Source organism: Corticium candelabrum, chromosome 16 (genome assembly GCF_963422355.1).
Source record: "Corticium candelabrum chromosome 16, ooCorCand1.1, whole genome shotgun sequence".
Classification (NCBI taxonomy): Eukaryota; Metazoa; Porifera; class Homoscleromorpha; order Homosclerophorida; family Plakinidae; genus Corticium; species Corticium candelabrum.
Genome location: NC_085100.1, coordinates 4,569,795 through 4,591,064, shown reverse-complemented (window position 1 = coordinate 4,591,064; position 21,270 = coordinate 4,569,795). Strand labels below are relative to the sequence as shown.

At 41.6% G+C, this 21,270-nt stretch overlaps 3 protein-coding genes across 5 annotated transcripts in view; 1 reads left to right on the top strand and 2 right to left on the bottom strand.

Annotated features, from left to right (window-relative positions):
• Positions 1-63: 63 nt before the first annotated feature.
• Positions 64-947, bottom strand: LOC134191844 (elongator complex protein 6-like). The gene has a single exon (XM_062660469.1). The coding sequence runs from the start codon at positions 945-947 to the stop codon at positions 150-152; it is 798 nt and encodes a 265-aa protein (XP_062516453.1). The 3' UTR covers positions 64-149.
• A 50-nt stretch (positions 948-997) lies between these two features.
• LOC134191765 (proprotein convertase subtilisin/kexin type 5-like) overlaps positions 998-21,270 on the bottom strand; it is a 37,430-nt gene continuing 17,157 nt past the window's right edge. Inside the window, exons 14-22 of the mRNA XM_062660387.1 lie at positions 21,160-21,252; positions 20,997-21,093; positions 20,896-20,933; positions 15,350-15,426; positions 15,185-15,270; positions 14,687-15,072; positions 9,762-9,862; positions 9,480-9,701; positions 998-5,671 (exon numbers count right to left, since the gene is read on the bottom strand). Coding sequence (XP_062516371.1) covers positions 1,111-5,671; positions 9,480-9,701; positions 9,762-9,862; positions 14,687-15,072; positions 15,185-15,270; positions 15,350-15,426; positions 20,896-20,933; positions 20,997-21,093; positions 21,160-21,252 — 5,661 coding nt within the window. The 3' untranslated portion in view covers positions 998-1,110. The remainder of the gene's footprint in view (positions 5,672-9,479; positions 9,702-9,761; positions 9,863-14,686; positions 15,073-15,184; positions 15,271-15,349; positions 15,427-20,895; positions 20,934-20,996; positions 21,094-21,159; positions 21,253-21,270) is intronic.
• LOC134191848 (uncharacterized) lies at positions 17,511-18,720 on the top strand. 3 transcript variants are annotated; one of them, XM_062660474.1, is made up of 4 exons: positions 17,513-17,950; positions 18,029-18,114; positions 18,170-18,402; positions 18,461-18,720. In XM_062660474.1, the coding sequence occupies exons 2-4, from the start codon at positions 18,077-18,079 to the stop codon at positions 18,703-18,705; spliced, it is 516 nt and encodes a 171-aa protein (XP_062516458.1). In that variant the 5' UTR covers positions 17,513-17,950; positions 18,029-18,076; the 3' UTR covers positions 18,706-18,720. The 3 variants fall into 3 exon arrangements, with proteins under 3 accessions (XP_062516457.1, XP_062516456.1, XP_062516458.1); XM_062660473.1 differs by having other exon boundaries at positions 17,511-17,950; positions 18,029-18,402; XM_062660472.1 differs by having other exon boundaries at positions 17,511-18,402.

Sequence of the window (21,270 nt, the reverse complement as noted above, 5' to 3'; positions counted from 1 at the left end):
ACAGTTTATATCTTGCTGGGAAAACAAATTCATGCTGCAAAAAGAAGACAAAAATGCAGAAAGTACGTTTGAATCATTTTCATGTCAATTTGACTAGATATAACCAAATCAGTATTCTTGACAATATTAAAAATTCAGTATTCATAGTTTCATATCACATGCACCATACCTTTAGGAAAGACACTTAGCCCTTTATCAAGCACTCTGTAGTGCATTTCAGTCCAGTGACTATTCCCTGGCACGACTTGAATACAATCTTTTCTTTCCACGACGATGTTACCATGCACCAACTGACTATAGCCAGTGTTGAGGCCACTTAGCTGAACGTGCAGGTTAGAACGGTGGCGTAAGTGTAGCAGCAAGCTCTTCGCCTCTTCGTCGTCGACATCCGAATCACAGCGGAGAAAGTAGACGAGACTTCCTTGCCGGGGCACTCGGGCTGAGTCGCATTGAGTCATCTGCTCACAGCAAGTCAAGAAACTAATCAGATCTCTACTGCCCAAATCGACGCTTAACAATACTAACAACTCATCAATGATTATCACATTACGACGTGACGTCTCCTCTACATTTTGATCAAGTTGAGATGAAATCAATTGACCAATTGCTTCTAGTGGACGTGCCATGTCTAGCGGCACGGCCCATCTTCCTTTTTCAATCTCGACTGTTCCTAGTTTCTCATGTTTATCTGATAGAGCAGAACGGCTCAAACAATCGATGAACACCAATTGCCCCTGTTGACATGCTTTAGTTAACGCTACGCCCAACTTTTGTGCGGCAACATTGTAGTGAGTGAACGTCTGACACAATCCAACCAACACCACTTTGTAAGAGTTACTACTAAGAAAGTCTTTAATGATGTGGTGAATTAGAAAGCTACCGTCCACATTACAGTGAGACACAAGCACCCTTCGACGATCATTACCCAACAGCAAATTCAGCGCCATCTGAACGAATTTCCCGTATGAACACAGGGGCAATACTAATGCGCCATACGTAGATGTAGTAACCAGTGATATTGTCATTGAACTGTCTGCTAAAATAAATCAGTAGCACTTCCACAAATTAATCGCATGTACAATCTATCAATCTAAAAATTAAATAACATAACTAGACAGCCTCGCTCTCTTCTTTTGCCAGTTGGTAATAACCACCAGATACTACTCTATTTCTTGACTTCACAATCACGAAAACAATAAATCCAAACAGAATCAAACCAATGGCAACTCCCATTACAATCATAAACCAAGTTGATGAGTCGATCTCTCCTGAGTGATTTCTAGTCAAGCCTGGTGATCTACTTCTTGCAGTATCTTGAGTTGATAGAACAATATCAGTATCATCACCATCATTGACTACAGGTGGTAGTTGTCCAGGGATTTCGGATGCCAAAATGCACTTGTTTCTTGACAAATTACAGTCACAGCAATTGCTTGCCTTTGATCGAATCTGCTTATCTGAACAACAAGATAAACACTCTCTTGTGCCCTGGTGATAAACCATGGGACTATGACATGACAAACACCCGGTTGACCTGCCATCTGAGCACGAAGAACAAGATGAATGACAATGTGAACAGCTGTTGCCATGCCGATATTGATTCTCAGAACAAACGATTAAGCATTGTCCATCAATAAGTTCTGCTCCAGGCAAACACTTTGTACAACTCTGTAATCCCCTACCAGAACACTCAAAGCAACTGGCATCACATCTATGGCAAGTCAGATACTCTTGAAAGTAGCCAGAAGGACATCTCTTTTCACACTTTCCATTTACAAAGAGTACATTCTCAACACAGCTTAAACATGACGTCTCGCCGGCACCATTACAAGACTGGCATGACTTATGGCATGATAAGCAACTTTGTGACTTGCCATCCAAGTACAAACCAACACTGCATGATGAACGGCACTTTCCCTCACTAAGAACTGATCCATGCGGACAGCTGGTACACTTGTCGAATCCTGAACTAGAGCATGTAGCACACGATCCATGACAAGGGCGACAGACATGGTCACTGCCAATCTTATCTTCATATACATTTTGAGGACATTTGTTCAAGCATTCTCTCATGTAAGCTATACGTCCAGGAACACAACTCAGGCAAGAGGCTGCTCCGGGGCCTTCACAAGAGGAGCAAGTAGAGTGACAAGGCAAACACTCTGAAGACGACTTGTCTGGATAGAATGACACTGGGCATGTGCTTACACACGAATGACTGGCTGATAAAAGAAAGAAATTGTTACTGCACTTGCTACAAGACACAGAGTCTGAGCCAAAGCAAAGTAAGCAACGAACATCGCATGGTAGACATTGCTTAGAGAGACGACTATGGTAAGTACCAGCAGGACACTCCATAACACAACGAGATCCATACAGGATTGCATCACTACCATCACAAGATAAGCAGGAATCGACATCACCTCCTACGCACTTTGAGCAAGACGTATGGCACTGGTGGCATTCATTGTCACTGAAATCCAAGTAATGTCCATCTGGACAAGTCTCTATACACGACGTCCCTTGAAACTTATGGTACCCATCATAACACTCCATACACACCGCTTGTTCCCTTACTTTACCACAAGTTTGACAGTGTTTGGGACATGATACACAATGGCCATCTGTTGTATCAGGAATGAATCCTTGCGGGCAGTTCAACAAACACTCGCCTTCATGTAAGAATGTTCCTTCCGTGCACTCTGTGCAATTATCGCTACCAACACAATGCATGCAGTTGATGCCGCATAGCTCACACGTATGCCAGTCTTTGTCATGCCTCATTCCAGTTGGACACTGTCTAACACACGATGTATTGAGAAAAGCATAAGGTAATTGACAAGATAGGCAATGATCGGGGTGTTGTATACAAGTCTTACAAACTTTGTTGCATGCTGTACAAGTGTTTGTCTCACCATCCAGATAAAAACCATCATCGCAATTCAATCTGCATCTTCCACCAACATCCAACGTCAAACCAGTATCACAATCTCGACATTTATCTTCCTCTGGACCAAAGCATGATTTACAAGTGCTGTGGCAAGGAGCACAAAGGCCCAAAGTGAAATCGTTATAGTAATAATCTGGACAGTTGGCATTGCAAGATGTGGTTGCTGTGTCAAGATAGAGACCAGGTGAACATGTCAAACAGCCTTCTCTTGTACCACTATCGCAAGTTTGACAGCTGGCATTACATAATTCACATTTTAATGATAACATATGAAAATATTGGCCTTCTGGGCATGACTTACTTGCTACACAATAACCACCAATTAATGACAAATCTTTAGAACAGACAGTACAGTTCCCTTTGTGTACGCCACTACAATCAAGACACGATGGGTGGCAATCAACACAGCTTCCCGTCTCCCTGTCTGCAAATGTATGGTTAGGACATGAAGCAACACATGAAGTAATGTGAAGGAAGTAGCCTGTTTGGCACTGCAGGCAGTGACTTGATGATTCTCCAGTACATGCACTACATTCTTGAGAACATGGCAAGCACTGGGCTGCTTGAAAGTTTGGGTACTTCCCAGTAGTACAGCTGCGAAGGCAAAAATGCTCATCTAGAAGAAAGGGTGTCTTACATTGTGTGCATTGACTAGAATTTCTTATGCATGTAGCACAGTTCTTGCCACACGCTAAACATTTCTGGGCACTCTGATCAGCATAAGTTCCATCCGGACAGTGTTGAACACAGCTGCCATCCAAAAGGTAGTGATTAGTGGTGCATGCTGTGCAGTGATTGACTGTTCCATCACAAGATGCACAGAGTGTGTTGCACAAAACACACGTTTTGGTCAGACGATCTGACAACAAATGATCTGGACAAGTCCGAAGACACTTGCCACCATAAAGAAAAAGCCCAACATTACACTCACTACATTCTTCTTGTGAAGGTCCAAAGCACTTGGAGCAACCATTTGAACACTGGAGACAAGCTTTGTTCTTCTTGTCTTTGTAATGTCCACTGAGACAAGAGGCCACACAGTGGCCAGACTCCAAATACAGCTGCTGCTGGCCCAACTGAGTACAAGACAAGCAGTTTGATTCTGTGGGGCCATCACACATTGCACATCTTTCATGACATGACTCACACCTATCCATCATTTTGTATGAACCATCACGACATTCTAACCTACAGGTAGAACTCTGCAATACAAATGGTAACTTACAATCTGTACAATTGTACTTGGATGGGCCGTTGCATGTAGGGCAAATGTTATGGCATTTTCCACATGCATCCAGTGTGTCGTCCTCATAATAACTGTCAGGACAATCAGTCCTACACATCCCACCAAAAAGGTATAGACCTGTGCAGCTGTCACAATCTTGCTCATCTGGACCATGACATTGGCTGCACGTGTGATGGCAGGGTTGACAAGTAGAATCTGCATCTGATGGATAATATCCTCTTGGGCAAGACTTGAGACAACTCCTGTCACTCAGATACATTGGGGATTTACACTTCTGACAACGGTTCGCAGATGAACCAGTACACGTTTGACAAGAAGAATGACATGCCATACATGACAGCGACTGATCATCAGCAAATGTTGACAATGGACAAGATGAAACACATTTACCATGAGAGAAGTATAAGCCCACACCTTTGCGACATGACAAACAGCTGTTTTTCCCTTTGCCAGAGCAGGTATTGCATGAAGAGTCACACTTCTGACACAGTCCACTGTTGCCCACAATGGATTGATAGAAACCATCAGAACAGCGAGCTACACACTTGCCTGTAGTTTCTTCAAGAAGCATTCCTTTGTGACAAACCTTGCAGTCTGTTGCATAGGCACCATCACATGTCAGACAGCTTTTGTGACATGGAACACATCGTCTGCTGCTTGTTTCTGCAAACGTGCCATCTGGACATTGCGAAATACATGCTGATTCATTGAGCACATATCTTTCTTTGCAACTTGTACAGTCACTGGCACTTGCTCCCACACACTCAGAGCATGTTGGGTGACAATGACTACAATTAATCTGCTGATCGTTAGATGACTGGAAAGACCCAGGAGCACAGCCACTGAGACACTTTCCTTCAGACAGAGTTTTCCCTTGTACACATGTGAGGCAATCACTGTCCATAGGACCACGACAAGAAGAGCATGTTGCATGACACACAAGACACTGTTTGGTTTCTCTGTCCCCATACAGTTTATCTGGACAACTTGTAACACATGTGACCTTCCCATCATTACCTCGAAGACCAAAATGTTTACACTGGATACAGTCAGTTGAAGTAGGTCCTCTACAACCATTTGTTTCATCACACTCACTAGCACAACGAACAGGATGAGCTTGAGGTGGATCCTTAGTTCCATGAAGAACCAAGTCCCATTTCATCAATACAGCATGACTGTAGTGGCTACTTGCTTCAACTTCGAACGTCCATTCTCCAACTGGGTATTCCTCCCAACAGTGAGTGGTCATGAAAGGCCACCCAGAAAATCCTTCGCTTGATGTGTCACTGTTTCTGAAGTGTAGTAGCTGTGACTTAGTGCCTTTAGGTGAAGTCAGAAATAAGGCAACAGATCCTCTGCGGTTTGATTTCAACGTGACACGAGCTTGAACATGCTCAAGATAATTCACTTCCTTTGCAGTTCCTTTACATCCATCAGTAGTCATTCGTAACACTAAATGGTTGCCTGACACTGTCCTACAATACAAACATCATCCGTAAACAAACAGAGTGTACAATGCACTGTACATATCTATAAAGAAGTAGCATCTGTTTCTCCGTCTCGCTGTCGGTAAGATAGCAAGAGGGAAGCAGTTTGGCTATGCAAGACTAGCATCTGGATATGCTATTCTCATCTCAACTCTTATGCAGTCACCCCAATCTCAACCACACTTAACTTGTGAGTCACGTGTCTAGTATTTTCAAAAAAATTAAGCAGATCACTTTCTTATTAAGAATCAGAAATTCTCAAGCATGCAAAATGAAATGCAACTAGGATACTGTGCACCTATACACAACCAATAATAATATTAATTATAGCTCATTAGCCCATTCTTCATCCGGAAAAGGTAACTAACACAAATTCCCATTATACAATACAATTATTGGGCGAAGAAAACACAAACTCCTGAATAATTCGTTCCCAGTGCATGTGACCAAATGTTTTATCTAATTAGCTAAAGACCCAGATATAATCAACACACACACACACACACACACACACACACACACACACACACACACACACACACACACACACACTCACACAAAAAACAGCTCTCCTTTATCTAGCTTGTCCAGAAGCAGAACAGTAACTGTTCATCATGAAGATGGAAGTATGGAAGTGTGGAAGCAACAAATTGGGAAAAATTGGCGTAAGCGTGTAAAATGACACCACATCCAGGTTAATTTGAATGCAAAATCATGTTGTAGGAAAGCCTACATGTATACAGAAATTTGGAGTCATGCACGTGGTCGTCACATGCTTTCATGTTATCAGCTTGCAGTTTACCGTTTAGTCATGAGAATGGCCATGTAGTTTGGCGTTACTAAGGCTGGTATGTGTGTGCCCTGTGTATACCTGCGCCTTCTTGGTAGATTTCACGTGGGGTCGACTGCTCGAGAGGAAACCCTCTAAATACCGAAGGGTGCGTTTGCATTGTGGTGTGGAACGCAGTCTTCATGCACGGTTTCATGGTGATTGGCCTGGCAGTTTTGGCGTGATTAATGTTACAGACAGACAGACAGACAGACAGACAGACATTGGAGGGAGCGCATGTCCATTCAGCTACAAAAAGCCAATGCTCGAGTCATCTACAGGAAAGTGGAGAGACTTTTAGATGATGCTAGTTAATTTGTGTTTTTCCAAGGCCATTTGGCCTTTACTTTTTTTTAGTAAAGGAGCAAGCACGTGTGTAGTTAATTGGACTGATGAGGACATTGTGTTGTAGAGGATTTAGCCTCCATCTGTACGTACTTTGTTCTATTGAATAAAATACCTTTGACAGACAGACAGACAGACAGACAGACAGACAGTGTTCTATTCTTCCGTAAATGCATGGGCGTATCTGTGGCCCCTGCCATCACATACAGATGTGGCGCAGAAACTAACAATGAACAACTAGATACTATCTAATCATTACATATACTATGTCTAACGTTCCATTTCTTCTATGATATCTATGATATCTGTGAAAACAAGTCAGTCTCTATCCAGTCAGATTTGACCTGCATGCACCATATGAAAGGAAAAGAAAGACAGACAGTTGTCTTAGAACTTGCTGATTTTAGCGTAGACAGTAATAATGTCTTGTATAAGAAATATATGTATTCACAGACAGACAGACAGACAGACAACTTGCTGGTTTTTAGCGTAGACTGTAATAATGTCTTGTATAAGAAATATATGTATTGCCAGACAGACAAACAGACAGACAGACAGACAGACAGACAACTTGCTGATTTTTAGCGTAGACTGTAATAATGTCTTGTACAAGAAATATGTGTTGACAGACAGACAGACAGACAGACAACTTGCTGATTTTTAGCGTAGACTGTAGTAATGTCTTGTACAAGAAATATGTGTTGACAGACAGACAGACAGACAGATCAGACTTTCATAGAGATAGAAATGAGATAGGAACCCAAAAACACAGTATTGCTCTGTCAATTAAAATGACAGACACCAAGTGCTGTCACACCAAAATGTACATAAACGTGCATGGGATCATAGCTACAAGATGTCAAATGTCAACGTTTCCTGTACAGCAATAATCTGCCTGCAGAGCATTAGTTCTGGAGTTGCAATACTATGACTAATCCCAATCAAACTAGTGATTAACTTAATTAGCCTCAATTTAGACCTACCCCATACTATATACTACAAAAAAACATACATTTTGCAACTGACTTCTTTCCAGATGCACAAACATCATGCAGTTTTGCTTGGCGCTGGTAGGAAACAAATATGGCTAAAAATTGTAGACATGCAATGCACACTATGCATGTATGTCCTACCCTTGGAGCCCCAGGGCCACATCTCTGCACATGTGGCCGTTACTTCGAAGATGCTCGATCTACTTCATCTATCAGACAACAATGTTCCCAAAGCAAACATTGAGCATAGCACATCCAAGTGCAACTCGACACACAACTTCACGAGTGGTTGGCATGCCGTTCCTACCAAAACGTAAAATTAAATGTTCTGCTAGTATAAGCTGCACACCAGGGACATGTTCAATTGAGCTCTTCCAGCCTCTTCCAGAAGAGGCTCCATGTGCACCACACTCGTCTTGCAACTTCAACAGCTCTTCCAACCTCTTCCAGCTCTGCACTAGAAGAAGTTAGAAAAGGGGTGTGCTCTTCCAGACACTTCCGGAAGAGCCCAATCAAACACACCCCAGATCAGGTGCACAAAAATATATTGATATAAAACAGAGTATCTATTAAAGTTACACAGTTGGGTTCATATTGTCTACTACTCACATACTCCTGAAAAAGTTATCGACAACGGTTTGATGTAGTAATCATGATCCGTTTTCTTCTAGCTGAAGAAATAATAGAAACGTTAACCTAGGAGCTGTAGCTATGGAATACAATACAACTAATTCCATCAAAGCACAGTAAAGGTACGTCATAGATAACCTACAAGATCTGCTGCTACCATTCTACCAATAAACCTCAGCAAGTTATCAGTCAAAAGGCTAGCTCGTAGATAAGTAGTCATGATCAATGCAAGAATCGCATTCCAGTGTCTTTCTAGACGTACAATACGTATCTAGTTTCAACCTCAATACAGTTCACTAATACTACGCAAACTACTGCAGCACGTCAGTGTACTACAGTACAACAACATTTCAGGTACAACGGTCAAAGCACAATTTCCTACATCCTGTACATGTTGACGTCACAACTTAGAACTAAAGTTTTAATTAGACTTTCTACAGCAGTATTTATCACTTAATTGCAAGAGCTACCGTGTCGGAAGCTTCACAGTAATGTACAGTTAGCAGAAACAATCACAAGATCAGGATTTTGCCTGAATTTGTATAACGCGCGTTAGGCCTCACGGTTCCAGTTCATTGCTGCGTGCCTAATTTGCAAAACGGTCTTGTTCTAGGTGACCGGACACGATCTGTCTCACCAAACATGGTATTCTCAAACATCTAGTGTTATACGACAAACTCCAAGTGTCATACGACAAGCTCCAATTGCCAAAAATTGGTTTGCCAAAAGGTGCATGGATGACATTTTCTGAAGCCTTTCTCACAATTGGCCCACGCACTACAAGGCAGTTTCATAAAAACCACAATTACATGGTCGCCTATTAGCCCCTAGGTAAGATCACACTTCTACTCGGATGTTAATCACTCAACCAACTACACTATATATAGTATTTGCAAACAGTTATCTGTTAAGCTTTATATTTGCCATATATTATCCTCTAAGCAAAGCACACATGCCAAAAGTCATGTGCTGTTTGCAGATAAGGAACCTGACGACTTACTTGGAAATCATTCCAGATGTTTTTTCACAGATATGCTTCTCTGGCACTGTCACCCATACTCTAGCCAAGTTGACCAACTTCAGAGCATCAATAATGCCAAAGCCATACTTGTGATTGACCTTTCGACCAACTGCATTTGTCACCCAGTCGGGGTCCTTATGATCAGTGACATTGCATGATCGAATAACAATGTGCTGTGCATCTCTCCATGAAAGCTTAGGGCTGAAGTAAAACATGCTATATAGCATGAGATCATTAGCACTACACAACATATGCCCTTACTTCACTTCAAGAGCCAATGCCATAATACCACCAGCTAGTGGAGCTGAAGCCGATGTTCCAGTATGAGAATCAGTACATCCATGATGAAGATCAGTTGACGACTAGTCAGCAACAAACATCATCAAAGGCATACCTACAAGTGCCACTTACAAAGCACCATTGTGTGTCAAAGTGTTAGCTTTCCAAACTATGAGTATCTGTCTGCACTGCTGTCCATGTGTCACTCTCTGACTCTGTCTGTCTACCTGGCCATGTGATGAAATGGCTTAAAACCATGCTGTGTAAACCAACACAGCAAACAAATAAACAAAATGGACTACAATGCCTACTTCAAGTGTTACAAATGTCGTAATAATTAAACTGACTACACCATAGATAAATAATGACATTGATAACAATGTGTGTGCCACTTAAGCAGTAGCCTTGGTATTCCAGACTGCTTTCTGCACGTGATGGGAGGGGAGAGTGGGAGGAGAGAAGAAAGCAGTCTGGGGACAGCTCTATTGTTAGTGACTTCCGAAATAGACGGTGTTCATTAATTGATAATTACCCGCGTTCATTAGGAACTGTAACAAGCACCAGATGGCTCATGGGATATTGCCAAAAGCTGTTCTCTACCACCCGACTACAAACGAACGAGAGAACGTAGAAAATGAGTGACTTTACCAAATCCGGTACCAAGAAGGCAAAGATATCTCGACCTTGTACTAAAATCGCCTAGCAAGCAGTTGAAGGGTCTTAGATCTTGAGGGCTTCAACACCAAAAGCGTCCGGTAATGCCTGACAAGCATTTGCTGAGTTATCATGCCATCAGGAGTGAAACAAGTACCGCGTCGCATTTGTGTTAGCTTAACCCCCCCCCCTCCCTCCGTGCTATTGCAGTCGTCTGAGAATCGCTTAAAGGTAATTACAAAGTACTCATTGACATCGGCAGTCGTCTACAGCGCTGATTGGCCGTTTTTTTCTGAGCGGTGGTTTTGATTGGAGCGGATATCTCTGAACTTGAGCAGTCGACCTCTTCCGAAGTCACTTACAATAGAGCTGTCCCCAGACTGCTTTCTTGTCTCCTCCCACTCTCCCCTCCCATCACGTGCAGAAAGCAGTCTGGAATACCAAGGCTACTTAAACAGTCTCAGCCAAAAATTGTATTTATAGCTTCAATACATTGAATACTATATAATAAAAAAATTGGAAGGGAATCTATTTTGATGAATTAGCAATTTTATAAGTTGCCATCACTATAAAATCTGCCAACATTCCTGTAGGAAATCAATGTGATGTCATTAATTAACATCATTAACCACGTGTGCTAGCTATCATGGTGATATGGGTACCTCAAGATGAACCTAGACTAACTTAGACTTACCTTCTCCAACAGCAGGGACACAAACAACAGTAAAATGGTGATGTAGAGGAAGTTTACAAATAAACCGTAGATGTGAGAAATACATCAAAACAGCCAATGAGAAACAACAGTCTGAGTGAGGATACTTATGCTGTTGAAAACAAGCCTACATGTGCTTCTCGCCATTTGCCCGAGTTCTAAATAAGGTGCTCAAAAAAGTAATAAATGGTAAATATCCAGGATATGAAATTGCCAAAATAAAATCAGCCAATATACTTTTTCAAGAAAATGCCAAACTCAATTCCTTCCAATGTTTCATCTTATACGGTATGTGCTTGCCACTAGATAGTGTAACATCTTTAGCTAACAGTTCTCCTTACTACTGTTCAACTGCAGAAAATGTGTTATCACCAATACCTTCTTTGTCGTTCATTATTTCTTTGTCCTCCATTTATAAATACACAACACACACTACAGGTATGTAGTACAGTTGTAAACTTCCACTTACACAGCATATAAAGACCACTATTTGCAGCCACACCACAGCTAGACATTGCATGCACCATTTCACTAAAGAACCTGCCTGGATTTCCTAATCTGCTATCTGATTAGATTCATAGTCAAGCCGATTATACTATTCTTGCCTTCCAGCAGAGACTGTAGTTAGACATAATCAGTGATATTTAGTACAGTAACACTCATTTCACAGTGCAAAGCTACCCGGCTCCTTCAAGAAGGCATCAACCTAGTGACTTGTAAGGACATGTGATGCAATATTGCTTTGTGATTAGATGTTCACTTGCATACTGCGCTAGCCTCAAACTTCCAGACCAGAGAGTCTGGATCAGAAGGATACTAAAATGATTTCGGAAATAGCCTAAGCCAATCCGCATCTTAGATCCGGAATGTTGGCTCTAAATTCTGATTGGTTTAGCACTAATTGTTTATGCTAAGTGCACTAAAGCTGATTCCTCGTGGATGCTAAGTGCACACCAGAGATGCTAAGTGCACACCAGAGATGCTAAGTCCCCGTCAGTGTCATCAATAAAGACTCTGGTGTACAAACGTGTCTTAGTTTTAGTTTCAGCTCCAGTTCTTCGATCTTTTCAAGCTTGCAGAGACAGGACATGCACAGCAGTGTCGCTAGACCATCACCTTTGACAACTGGTCGAGTGGTTAGACTAGCTAGCGTTCTGCCGCAGAATCAAAGAGTCGTCGACATTGCTGCAAACACGGCAGACGTCTCTTCTTCGTTTGTGAGATACCTTGGCATTTACAAATGATATGTTTGCATAATGTAAAAGCACGGTATCTTTCCATCTCATTATTGAACTAGGTAAAATGATCCTACGCTGTTAAGACTACCATTTAGCGTCGCTTTTTGATAAGTACTTCTGAAATCATTTTAGTATCGTTTGGTCCAGACTAGTTTCCCATGACTAAAGCTTGTAACATTCACTTATACTCCTGTACATAAAATGTAATGCAACCCAGAATTAAATCAAATCAATTCAACTATAAGAGTAAAGACTGGTTTACAGTAACTTACACAAGACTAGCAACAGTCCAGCGTATAACATAAACGTCGTCAGACACTGAAACTTAGTGATTTACAGTAACATATCTGAGTGCAACCCAGCAACATTTTATCAGCTCCAAAAATGTCTGGCATCAAAAGCCATTCTTAGCGCATGTGAAGCAAGTATGCCTTCTTACCTAGGGTGCATTTCATTTGCCTTCACCAGCTCAACCGGTTGAGACGGCAGAGTTCTCGTGCATTTCTTTTATCTCCACCGGATTAGGTGGTAGAGATCCACCGGCTTCACCAGCTCTACCAGTGAAATGTTGGTTGAGCGGGTGGAGTTCAGTGAAGGTAGGCTATTACACATGCCCGCGTATGGACAAATGGCGAAAACAAGGCAGAAGTATGATTTCAACAGCTTGATCCTAACCCAAACAGTAACTCTAACCCCAAGATTCCAACTAGTTCTCGTCTGCTCATCAATGCCTCCAACCGGGTGACCCGGTCCCCGATATATCGTAGTTGTTGAATAAAAAGCATCATCAAAACATCTACTTCAGCCATAGCAACAGCAAGTGACTCTAAAGAATAACAGGAAATTGCATTCTTTGTGGGCTTATTCATCTCAAGCAACAGATAAATGCACATGCTCGCCTCCACTTGTGTGTTTCTTTTACTGTCTATCACCAAGATTACTTCAGCTCAACCAAAGTACCTCTACTGTCTCAACTAGTTGAGCTGGTGGAGGTAAAAGAAATACGCCCCTAGATTCTTCGTCATCCATGATAAACAACTGGATCACGTGAGTGAAAACGTGACAGCCGATTGGTACTGAGAAAGCAGACTACTGTACTGACGCGATTAATACCCCACCCCCATGGTTGGCTAGCATCAAAGGTAAACTAGGGGATGGGACTTTACTCAAAACCTGACACCTGGAGGTGTTAATTGGCGGAAGTAATTAACTTAATCAATTGACAAGTAATTAACCACCTGTCATGTGTCTCACGCAACCGGAAAATTTGTTGGCAAAATCTGAGAAGGTCATCTTGATAATGCTCTGGAAGCGCTTGAGGCAATGTAGTCCTACGTTAAAGTGTTGCTTCCACCTGACAAGCCATCCATTGCTTGCTTTACATCCTACAATGTTTAGTTCTGCAGCAACTCGCTTTGCTTCATCTATCAGTGCGAGGTTAGAAACTGCCAGGCCAAAGTTTCGCCTCTCTTGCAAAAAGTCATACACCCGGTCATCAAGCTGTACACTTAATGGTTCACGTCTGTCGTGCATCTTTCTTGCTTTCTTTCCTTTCGGAGTTGCTTCATGTCGCTTTAGCTCCTCCTACTTTGCATTCCAGTCACACACTTCCTGTCAATGCTAAATTGGTTGGCGGTTTTTGACACCACGGAGCCATTGCCTCAATGCCATTCAACAACACTCATCTTGTATTCAACAGTGAAGCTACGATATCTCTTGGGCATAGCTGCCTAGAACATATTGCCAAATTCGTAGGCAATTACAGAAGCTAGTCTATAGAAAGCGCCAATTAGCACCAATTAAAGAACAAAAAGGTGTGACAATCTTATGACCTGGACCAAAGGTGGGGATGGGACTTTACTTGAGACCTGGGGTATTAATCATGTCCAGTTTATGTTACATTGATGCTCAAATCTAACGTCTTGAGACTGGTCAGAACAAAGCGTCTCAACGAAAAGTGTTAACATAGTTGCAGTAGGACCCTGACGTTGGCATTACACTGGGCGGATGCTCAGCTTGCATAAGTTACTGTAAACTACAGTAAGTGCGCTTCCACTTGGTATGCTGCTTCAGCTAAAATTACATAGTGCCTCTTTCTTCTCCTTACCCACCAAACTTCCTAACTGTTATTACTCAACATCTACTTGTCTGCCTGTGTTTGTTTGTCTGCCTGTCACTTCTACACTATCAAACACCTATATTTACTGTCTGTTGCTGCCAGTCTCTGTTCTAATCTCCTTTGTCTATTAGAAGTCACCACATCCATCTTCTCAATAACTGTTTAAATATCTGTGTCTACTTACAATCTTTCTATTTGGATATGATCCACTGCTATATATTGTAGCCAATGTCGATGAACATTGCTCCAAATACCAAGGTCTGTTTCCACGATCTGTAGCTGAACTAATTGACAATGTGTATATACTGTTTGTGTAGCCATCACAGTTGCAGCAATCTCCTGATCGACCACCATTTCCAGATGCCCACATGAAGATAGAACCAAGTCCACCTCGTCCCTTAGTTACACCATCTTCAAATGCTCTACGAGCTAAGCGAGCAGGACCATCAACAGTCCTCCCATCATCATCAGGACCCCAGCTACTGCTGTATATATGAATATGCTGTTGATTAAACCCAAGAGACCTGCCCTCAACAACGTCTGTCACATCTCCATCCAACATGCGAACCCCTACATGTTCAATAGAAATCATGTTAAATACATGTACGCACAAATACTGATACTTCATGCTACAAGAATATTCCTTCAGAACTTCATAAAATTCTTAGGTTAGTTTACCTACCTCCAATCTTTGCATTGAATGACACCCCAGTAACACAAATTTTATTCTTTTGAGCAGACACTTCTCCTGCACAACGAGTGCCATGTCTACACATCATTTTATCATCAATACATAACACAAACACACAATTACAAAAGCAAGCAGCTTCTGCTGTCTAACACCAACCTGTTCTCATTATTATATGTTGGTCTTGGTTGTGGATCATCATCGTTGCTATTAAAATCATAACTGGCAGCCGGATCCTGAATGGAATCACACAAAATTCAGATATTTAAATATAGCAAGTAAAGTTAACACTATGTATGTAGAGGTTGTTTAAGGAACTGCTCAAACTGCTACATATGAAACTGCTCCCATGATACAGGTAACCATTTACATGTGTTTGTTGGTCAGCCAGTACACATATGCAATCATGCACTGACATGGTAGCACAAAGACAAAGATGTAAAGAAAGACTCAAATAAAAGTATGTGCACGCGCACACATGCATGCACGCACACATGCACGCATGCACGCACACATGCACGCACGCACACACACACATACACACACACACACACACACACACACACACACACACACACACACACACACACACAAGGCCAAGCCCACATGACTTTGATACAACTAGTCTAAAATTTCCCCAGTGGATACATAACCTTAGTCATTTTATGTCATAAATTTAGTGCTAAATACAAAACGGGTAACTCATAGTCTTATTGTCAAGTTGCATGAAGATCCGTCTCTATTAGCAGCAGCATGCTCAATAGCACTCACAATATGCAGTCCAAACATCTATGGATAAGACCTAATCAGTTATCCTACAGTAAGCCCACGTGCTGAAAACATTTCAAGCTAAAAATGAAATGTTGACTGTACGTCTAAGAAGTTTCTTGAGTGTACAGTGTATATGCATATATACTACTTCCATATCTTAATCTACAATTCCAGAGTGTCATGTACACTTGCTTATGCTTTGGAGGCATCTTCCAGAACAACACAAAAGGCATGCAGTTCCTGGAAGTAAACAGTACACATGGCAAAGCCTATCACGTGACATTGACATGTAATGTGTCATGATAAGAACATACAATAAGAACATAATATAACTTCAAAAATAAGAACATGCATATAGTTAGCCTGAAAGACTGTCAGTCGTGTTTTTCGGCATGCGAGCTTACTGTATCTAGCTTGGCCAATGTTTGAGCATGTTGCTGTTCCCCTGTTTTATGAAGCAGTGTTCTAGCCAAGATTTCTTGCTAACCGCCAATATGACGTCATCAAATATTACAACAGTAACGTCATCAAACGTTTAATGTTGACATATTTGGTGATAACATCATCATTTTACTTTATCTTTTCCATAATTGTACTAGGTAGAGTCTGATGCATGTATATTAATTAATTTAGTTACTGCATGATCGTTGGACTATTCAATACTAGCATACATGGCCCATCCTCCGTACGGGCAAGATACTGTAGTGTAAAGATAGGTCTGTGGACACGTCACGTGTAATCTTTGTTGCGAGGTCCCGGATGTGCTGAATGAATTCGAATCTTGCTCTTCATGCTTGTTTCGATAGAAATCGACACACTCCCCATGTAGCGCTTGCTGCAGAAAAAACGTGTAGGTTGGATTTGGTGCAAATGCAATCAGAATTTGGAGAGAAACGAAAGCGCTAGAAGAGTAAGCTTTGTCGGCAAGAGATATCGATTGCTCGAAGCTTTGCGAAGGATGACGATGCGTACAGTCTACACATGACTGGTGTGGGCATGTGTTCGAATAAACTGGAATGTGTAGCGTTTGCGTCATCGAGAAATTTTACGCGGGGGTCGACCCCTCAAGAGGGGACCCGGTGAATAACTTTTTTAATGTTTTTACGCAAAAGTTCCCCTGTGCATGCCGATTTCGGTTGCGAACAGACAAAAGACATGGCCACGTATCACAAACACACACACAGACACACAGACAGTTTGAGCTTTATATATTAGATAACTGCCACTTAGAACTTGTCAAATAAACCTCATTAAATATAACCTTGTTGAACATAACACAGACGTTGTCATAGTGTTGCGGAAATACAAAAACAGGGTAAGAACTGACAGCAGAAGAATATTGGACAACGGCTTATCTAGAGAGAAAAACAGTGCTGGCAGATTAGGTTTGCAAATGGCATCATGATAGAGAATGAAATCAACTTCAGGCAGATGATTAGAAACTACGGGCATGTCTCCACTTGCGCTGCTTTAAACTAGTTCAGCTTTAAACATGTTTAGAACTTAAACATGTTTAGAAAAGAAGCATCTCCACCTATTGCGCTAGTACGGGAACTCTAGAATATTATCCGGGATTTCTTCTTTGATCACGATGTCCAATTTGCACAATTCGTGGGTGGAAGCCTGTAAGAATGCGTTGGAGTGCAACACATCCATTGTAGACAACACTTTGGTTTTGGGAGAGGGAAGTTCGAACTCTGGGGGAGGAAGGCGTCGCTCTCCTATGTGGACTGTGGATGAAACGACCACCTTAATTAATATCTGGGGCCAGAATGAAATGCAAAGGAGGTTACGAGAAATGGGCAGAAATCGTCCAATTTGGAACGATATTGCAAGGGAACTAGAGGACAATGGCTATTTTAGAACTTGGGAACAGTGCAAGAGCAGACTACACAATTTGGAAAGTCGTTATAAGAAGATTAAAGACGGGACAGTAAAAAAACAGGCAGGGGAGGGGTTGTGTGGCCTTACTTTGATATCCTGGACAAGGTATGTCAAGTTAATTAATAAACTAAAAGATGGATTATTCCTACTAATATATTAATCATTCCCACAAATGAATGTCAGATACTAGGGACAAGGAGATCAGTTGCTCCAGCTGTTCTAATTGGGAGCATGCCAGTAGATGATGACGGACAAGAAGAAGATTCCAGGTTTTTCAAAAGTCGACAAGTCTCTTTGTAGTATTTCCAATTCTGTTCTTGCTAGTGTGGTGGTGCCTGACAGTGACAAAGAAGACAATGCCAGTTTTTCTAGCTGCAGGTTAGACAGCGAAGAAAGTACAGTCATGATCTCATCCAGGTCTACATCTCATGAGCAGACACCTATTAGTAGGTCTGGAGTTGAGGATGAAGAGGAAGGCTGCAATACAGAAAGGGATGTTGATGCCACTGCTGCGTTGAAGAAAGGGAAAGGAAAACGTAAAAGGACTGATGACACAGGTACAGGTGGATAGGTACAAGGATGAAGACAGTGTTAACTAACCAATGTTGTATGTAGGCAGGACTGCGGGACAAAAGAAAATGAAAGGCAGTGGTACAGAGAAGAAAACAAGGAATGAGCACCTCGTACAATTACTGACCACTAAACTCAAAGAGATGGATGATGATATGTTGGAAAAGGAGGCAGCAAGAAGAGAGAAGGAGGAGGAGAGTAGAAGGCAGTGGGAGGAAGAACAGGATAACAAAAGAATGACATTCATGAAGGACATTATGCATGGCTTGTTTGAAGCCATGAAGAAATAAACCATTAAAGTGTTTTTTTGTCAAAGCTGTTGAGAGTTTCATTATAATTAGTCAATGTCACATCAGATACTCAGCTACAGCTTGTCTTATCATATGAGCTCTTCCTCTGACTCTGCCTGCATGATCGTCAACACATTCATAATAAGGCTCTGCTGGTCGTCGTTGCAGCCACTCTTCTTCAACTCCATCTTGTTGCACTAGGCAGTAATTGTGAAGTGTGCAGCAAGAAATAATAGTTGTAATAGCATTTAGGACATTGTCATCTAGACACTTGCTTAGACACCTCCATCTTCCCTTAAGCATACCAAACGCCCGCTCCACAACCATCCTAGTACTACTGTGTTTGTAGTTAAAGTTTCTCTTCTCAGCTGACATATTAGCACTTTCAGGGAATGGTTTCATTAGCCATGGCAATAGTGGATAAGCGGAATCTCCAAGTATTAGTGCATTGACATCAACACCACATATATTTCTCGAACCTTCCTCTGGAAATATTCCAGTATGTTCATGCACTCTGAACAAAGAGCTGTTGGAAAACACACGAGCATCATGGACACTCCCAGGATATCCGACAAAAATGTCTGTAAATCGCAAAGACGAATCAACAACAGCTTGTAGTTGAATGGAATGAAATCCTTTTCGATTTACGTAGTCCTCAGGGCATTCTGTGGGAGCCCTTATTTCTATGTGTGTCCCATCTACTGCACCGACTACCTGAGGGAAATCACAAATTCTTTCAAAGCCGTCAATGCTACTTTGAATTTCTCTCCTACTTGGTTGTCTGATATAGGATTGAAAAATTAACTCCATAATTGCATCACAAACATTACGTGTGATTCTGTGAGCTGTTGACCTCCCCACACCAAAGAGATGTCCTATGGTTCGATACTCACATGTCCCACTGAGATGCCAGAGAGCAATGGCTACTCTCTTCATTACTCCAACAGGTCTGCGAAACCGAGTAGCTTGTCTTGTCAAAAGAGGTCTGAGATCTCTACAAAGAGAAAGAAATGTCTCCTTTTTCATCCTCATATTACTCTTCCAATCTTCTTCCCTCCAGTGCTGCCAAACAGTCTCTTGCCAAAAGTTATCTCTTCTCTCATGGCACCAGACAACTGGAGATCGTCTACTGGTCACCAGAGAACAGCACAGAGTTATAAGTCTTTGTCTTCGTTGAAGGTAACGAGAAAACCGCTCTGATCTTTCCCTCAACAATATCTGCTGTCGTCTATAAGACTCTCTGAGACGGTCTTCTTCAACGAGCCTCCAAATGATAAAAAAGAGACGGCAAAACAAGAGAAGAGCATTGGGGTGCATCTTTGACCATGCGCACGCTAGCATCACGTGATATTTTAAACCTAAACACGTTAGCTAAACTACCTCCAAAACAGGTTTAGCTGAAGCTGTTTAAGTTTCGTTTTAAACATGTTTAACACTAGTGGAGACATGCTGGATTGTAAACACGTTTACGCTAAAACAACTTGTAAACATGTTTAGGCGCTAGTGGAGACACGGTCTACATGTTACTGTTCTTAAACCAACCACTCATATAGTCTAAGCTCTTGACAACAGCACTGACGTCGTACTTCACTGCTATATTCCTTCCAAAGACTGATGACTGAAACTTTCCAAATGACACCAACAACTGAATGAAGCAATGATGATAAGTTATTTTTGTAAGTCCTATACATGATGCACCCTTACTGTGTCAAAGTTCCAAGATCTAGTTATGCAATTACTCTCATCCTTCCATGAAAGCCTATCATGGCCAAATCTCATAAGAAGCTCCTTCCCAAAATAGAAACACACACACACACACACACACACACACACACACACACACACTCCATTAGAATTTCAAAAAGTAAAAAGACTGGCTACATAATAAATAATTCTACACCAAGATCAGAGACTGCCAACAAAACGTCGTTACACAATAAGTGCCGTAAAATCGACAAAAACCTTCCTAGATTTGTACAACCAAATAGAATGAGCCCATCCTAAAGTGAACAAACTAATCACTCAATGTGAGTCCAACGAACTAACTTTGCTTACAGACAGTCATATGTTATGTATACACAGCTCTCTTAGCCGATCAACTGTGTTACAGGAAGACGAAACCATTACTTACTGTACTTCAGTCTTATATAAGCATGTTTTAGTACTTGTGTATATAAAATATAAACTTACATAGTTGTCTTTCAGGTCAGGATGGTCGTGCTCAATTCCTACCAATAAAGAAACCAAGATTACTACAATAATAAAATCAGACACGTAAATAAATCTCAGACCGTCATCTAGAATGGAGACAACCACACCCTTCCCTGACACTCCCTGTTTCCAGACTGGCAAAACGTTATGGTCTAAATTAGAAGGTCCCGTATTCAGCTACAAAAAAAAACGACAACGTTTCCTGTTCGTTCTCTAGCGTCCCTACGATGTCAGAATACTCACCAAATACCATTGTTTTGGAAACCACGGATCTTCCGGCATTTGGAAATCTCGTTTCACCCGCTTCTTCACTGTCTGCTGCTCTACCCATTTCACCTACATCAGCCATTATTC

Bases quoted from the DNA above. Each gene is read 5' to 3' on its own strand.
- LOC134191844 (XM_062660469.1), bottom strand. From the start codon at position 947: ATGGCGCTGAATTTGCTGTTGGGTAATGATCGTCGAAGGGTGCTTGTG.
- LOC134191848 (XM_062660473.1), top strand. From the start codon at position 18,087: ATGATGACGGACAAGAAGAAGATTCCAGGTTTTTCAAAAGTCGACAAG. The intron at 18,403-18,460 runs GTACAGGTGGAT...TGTTGTATGTAG, and splicing joins TAAAAGGACTGATGACACAG to GCAGGACTGCGGGACAAAAG.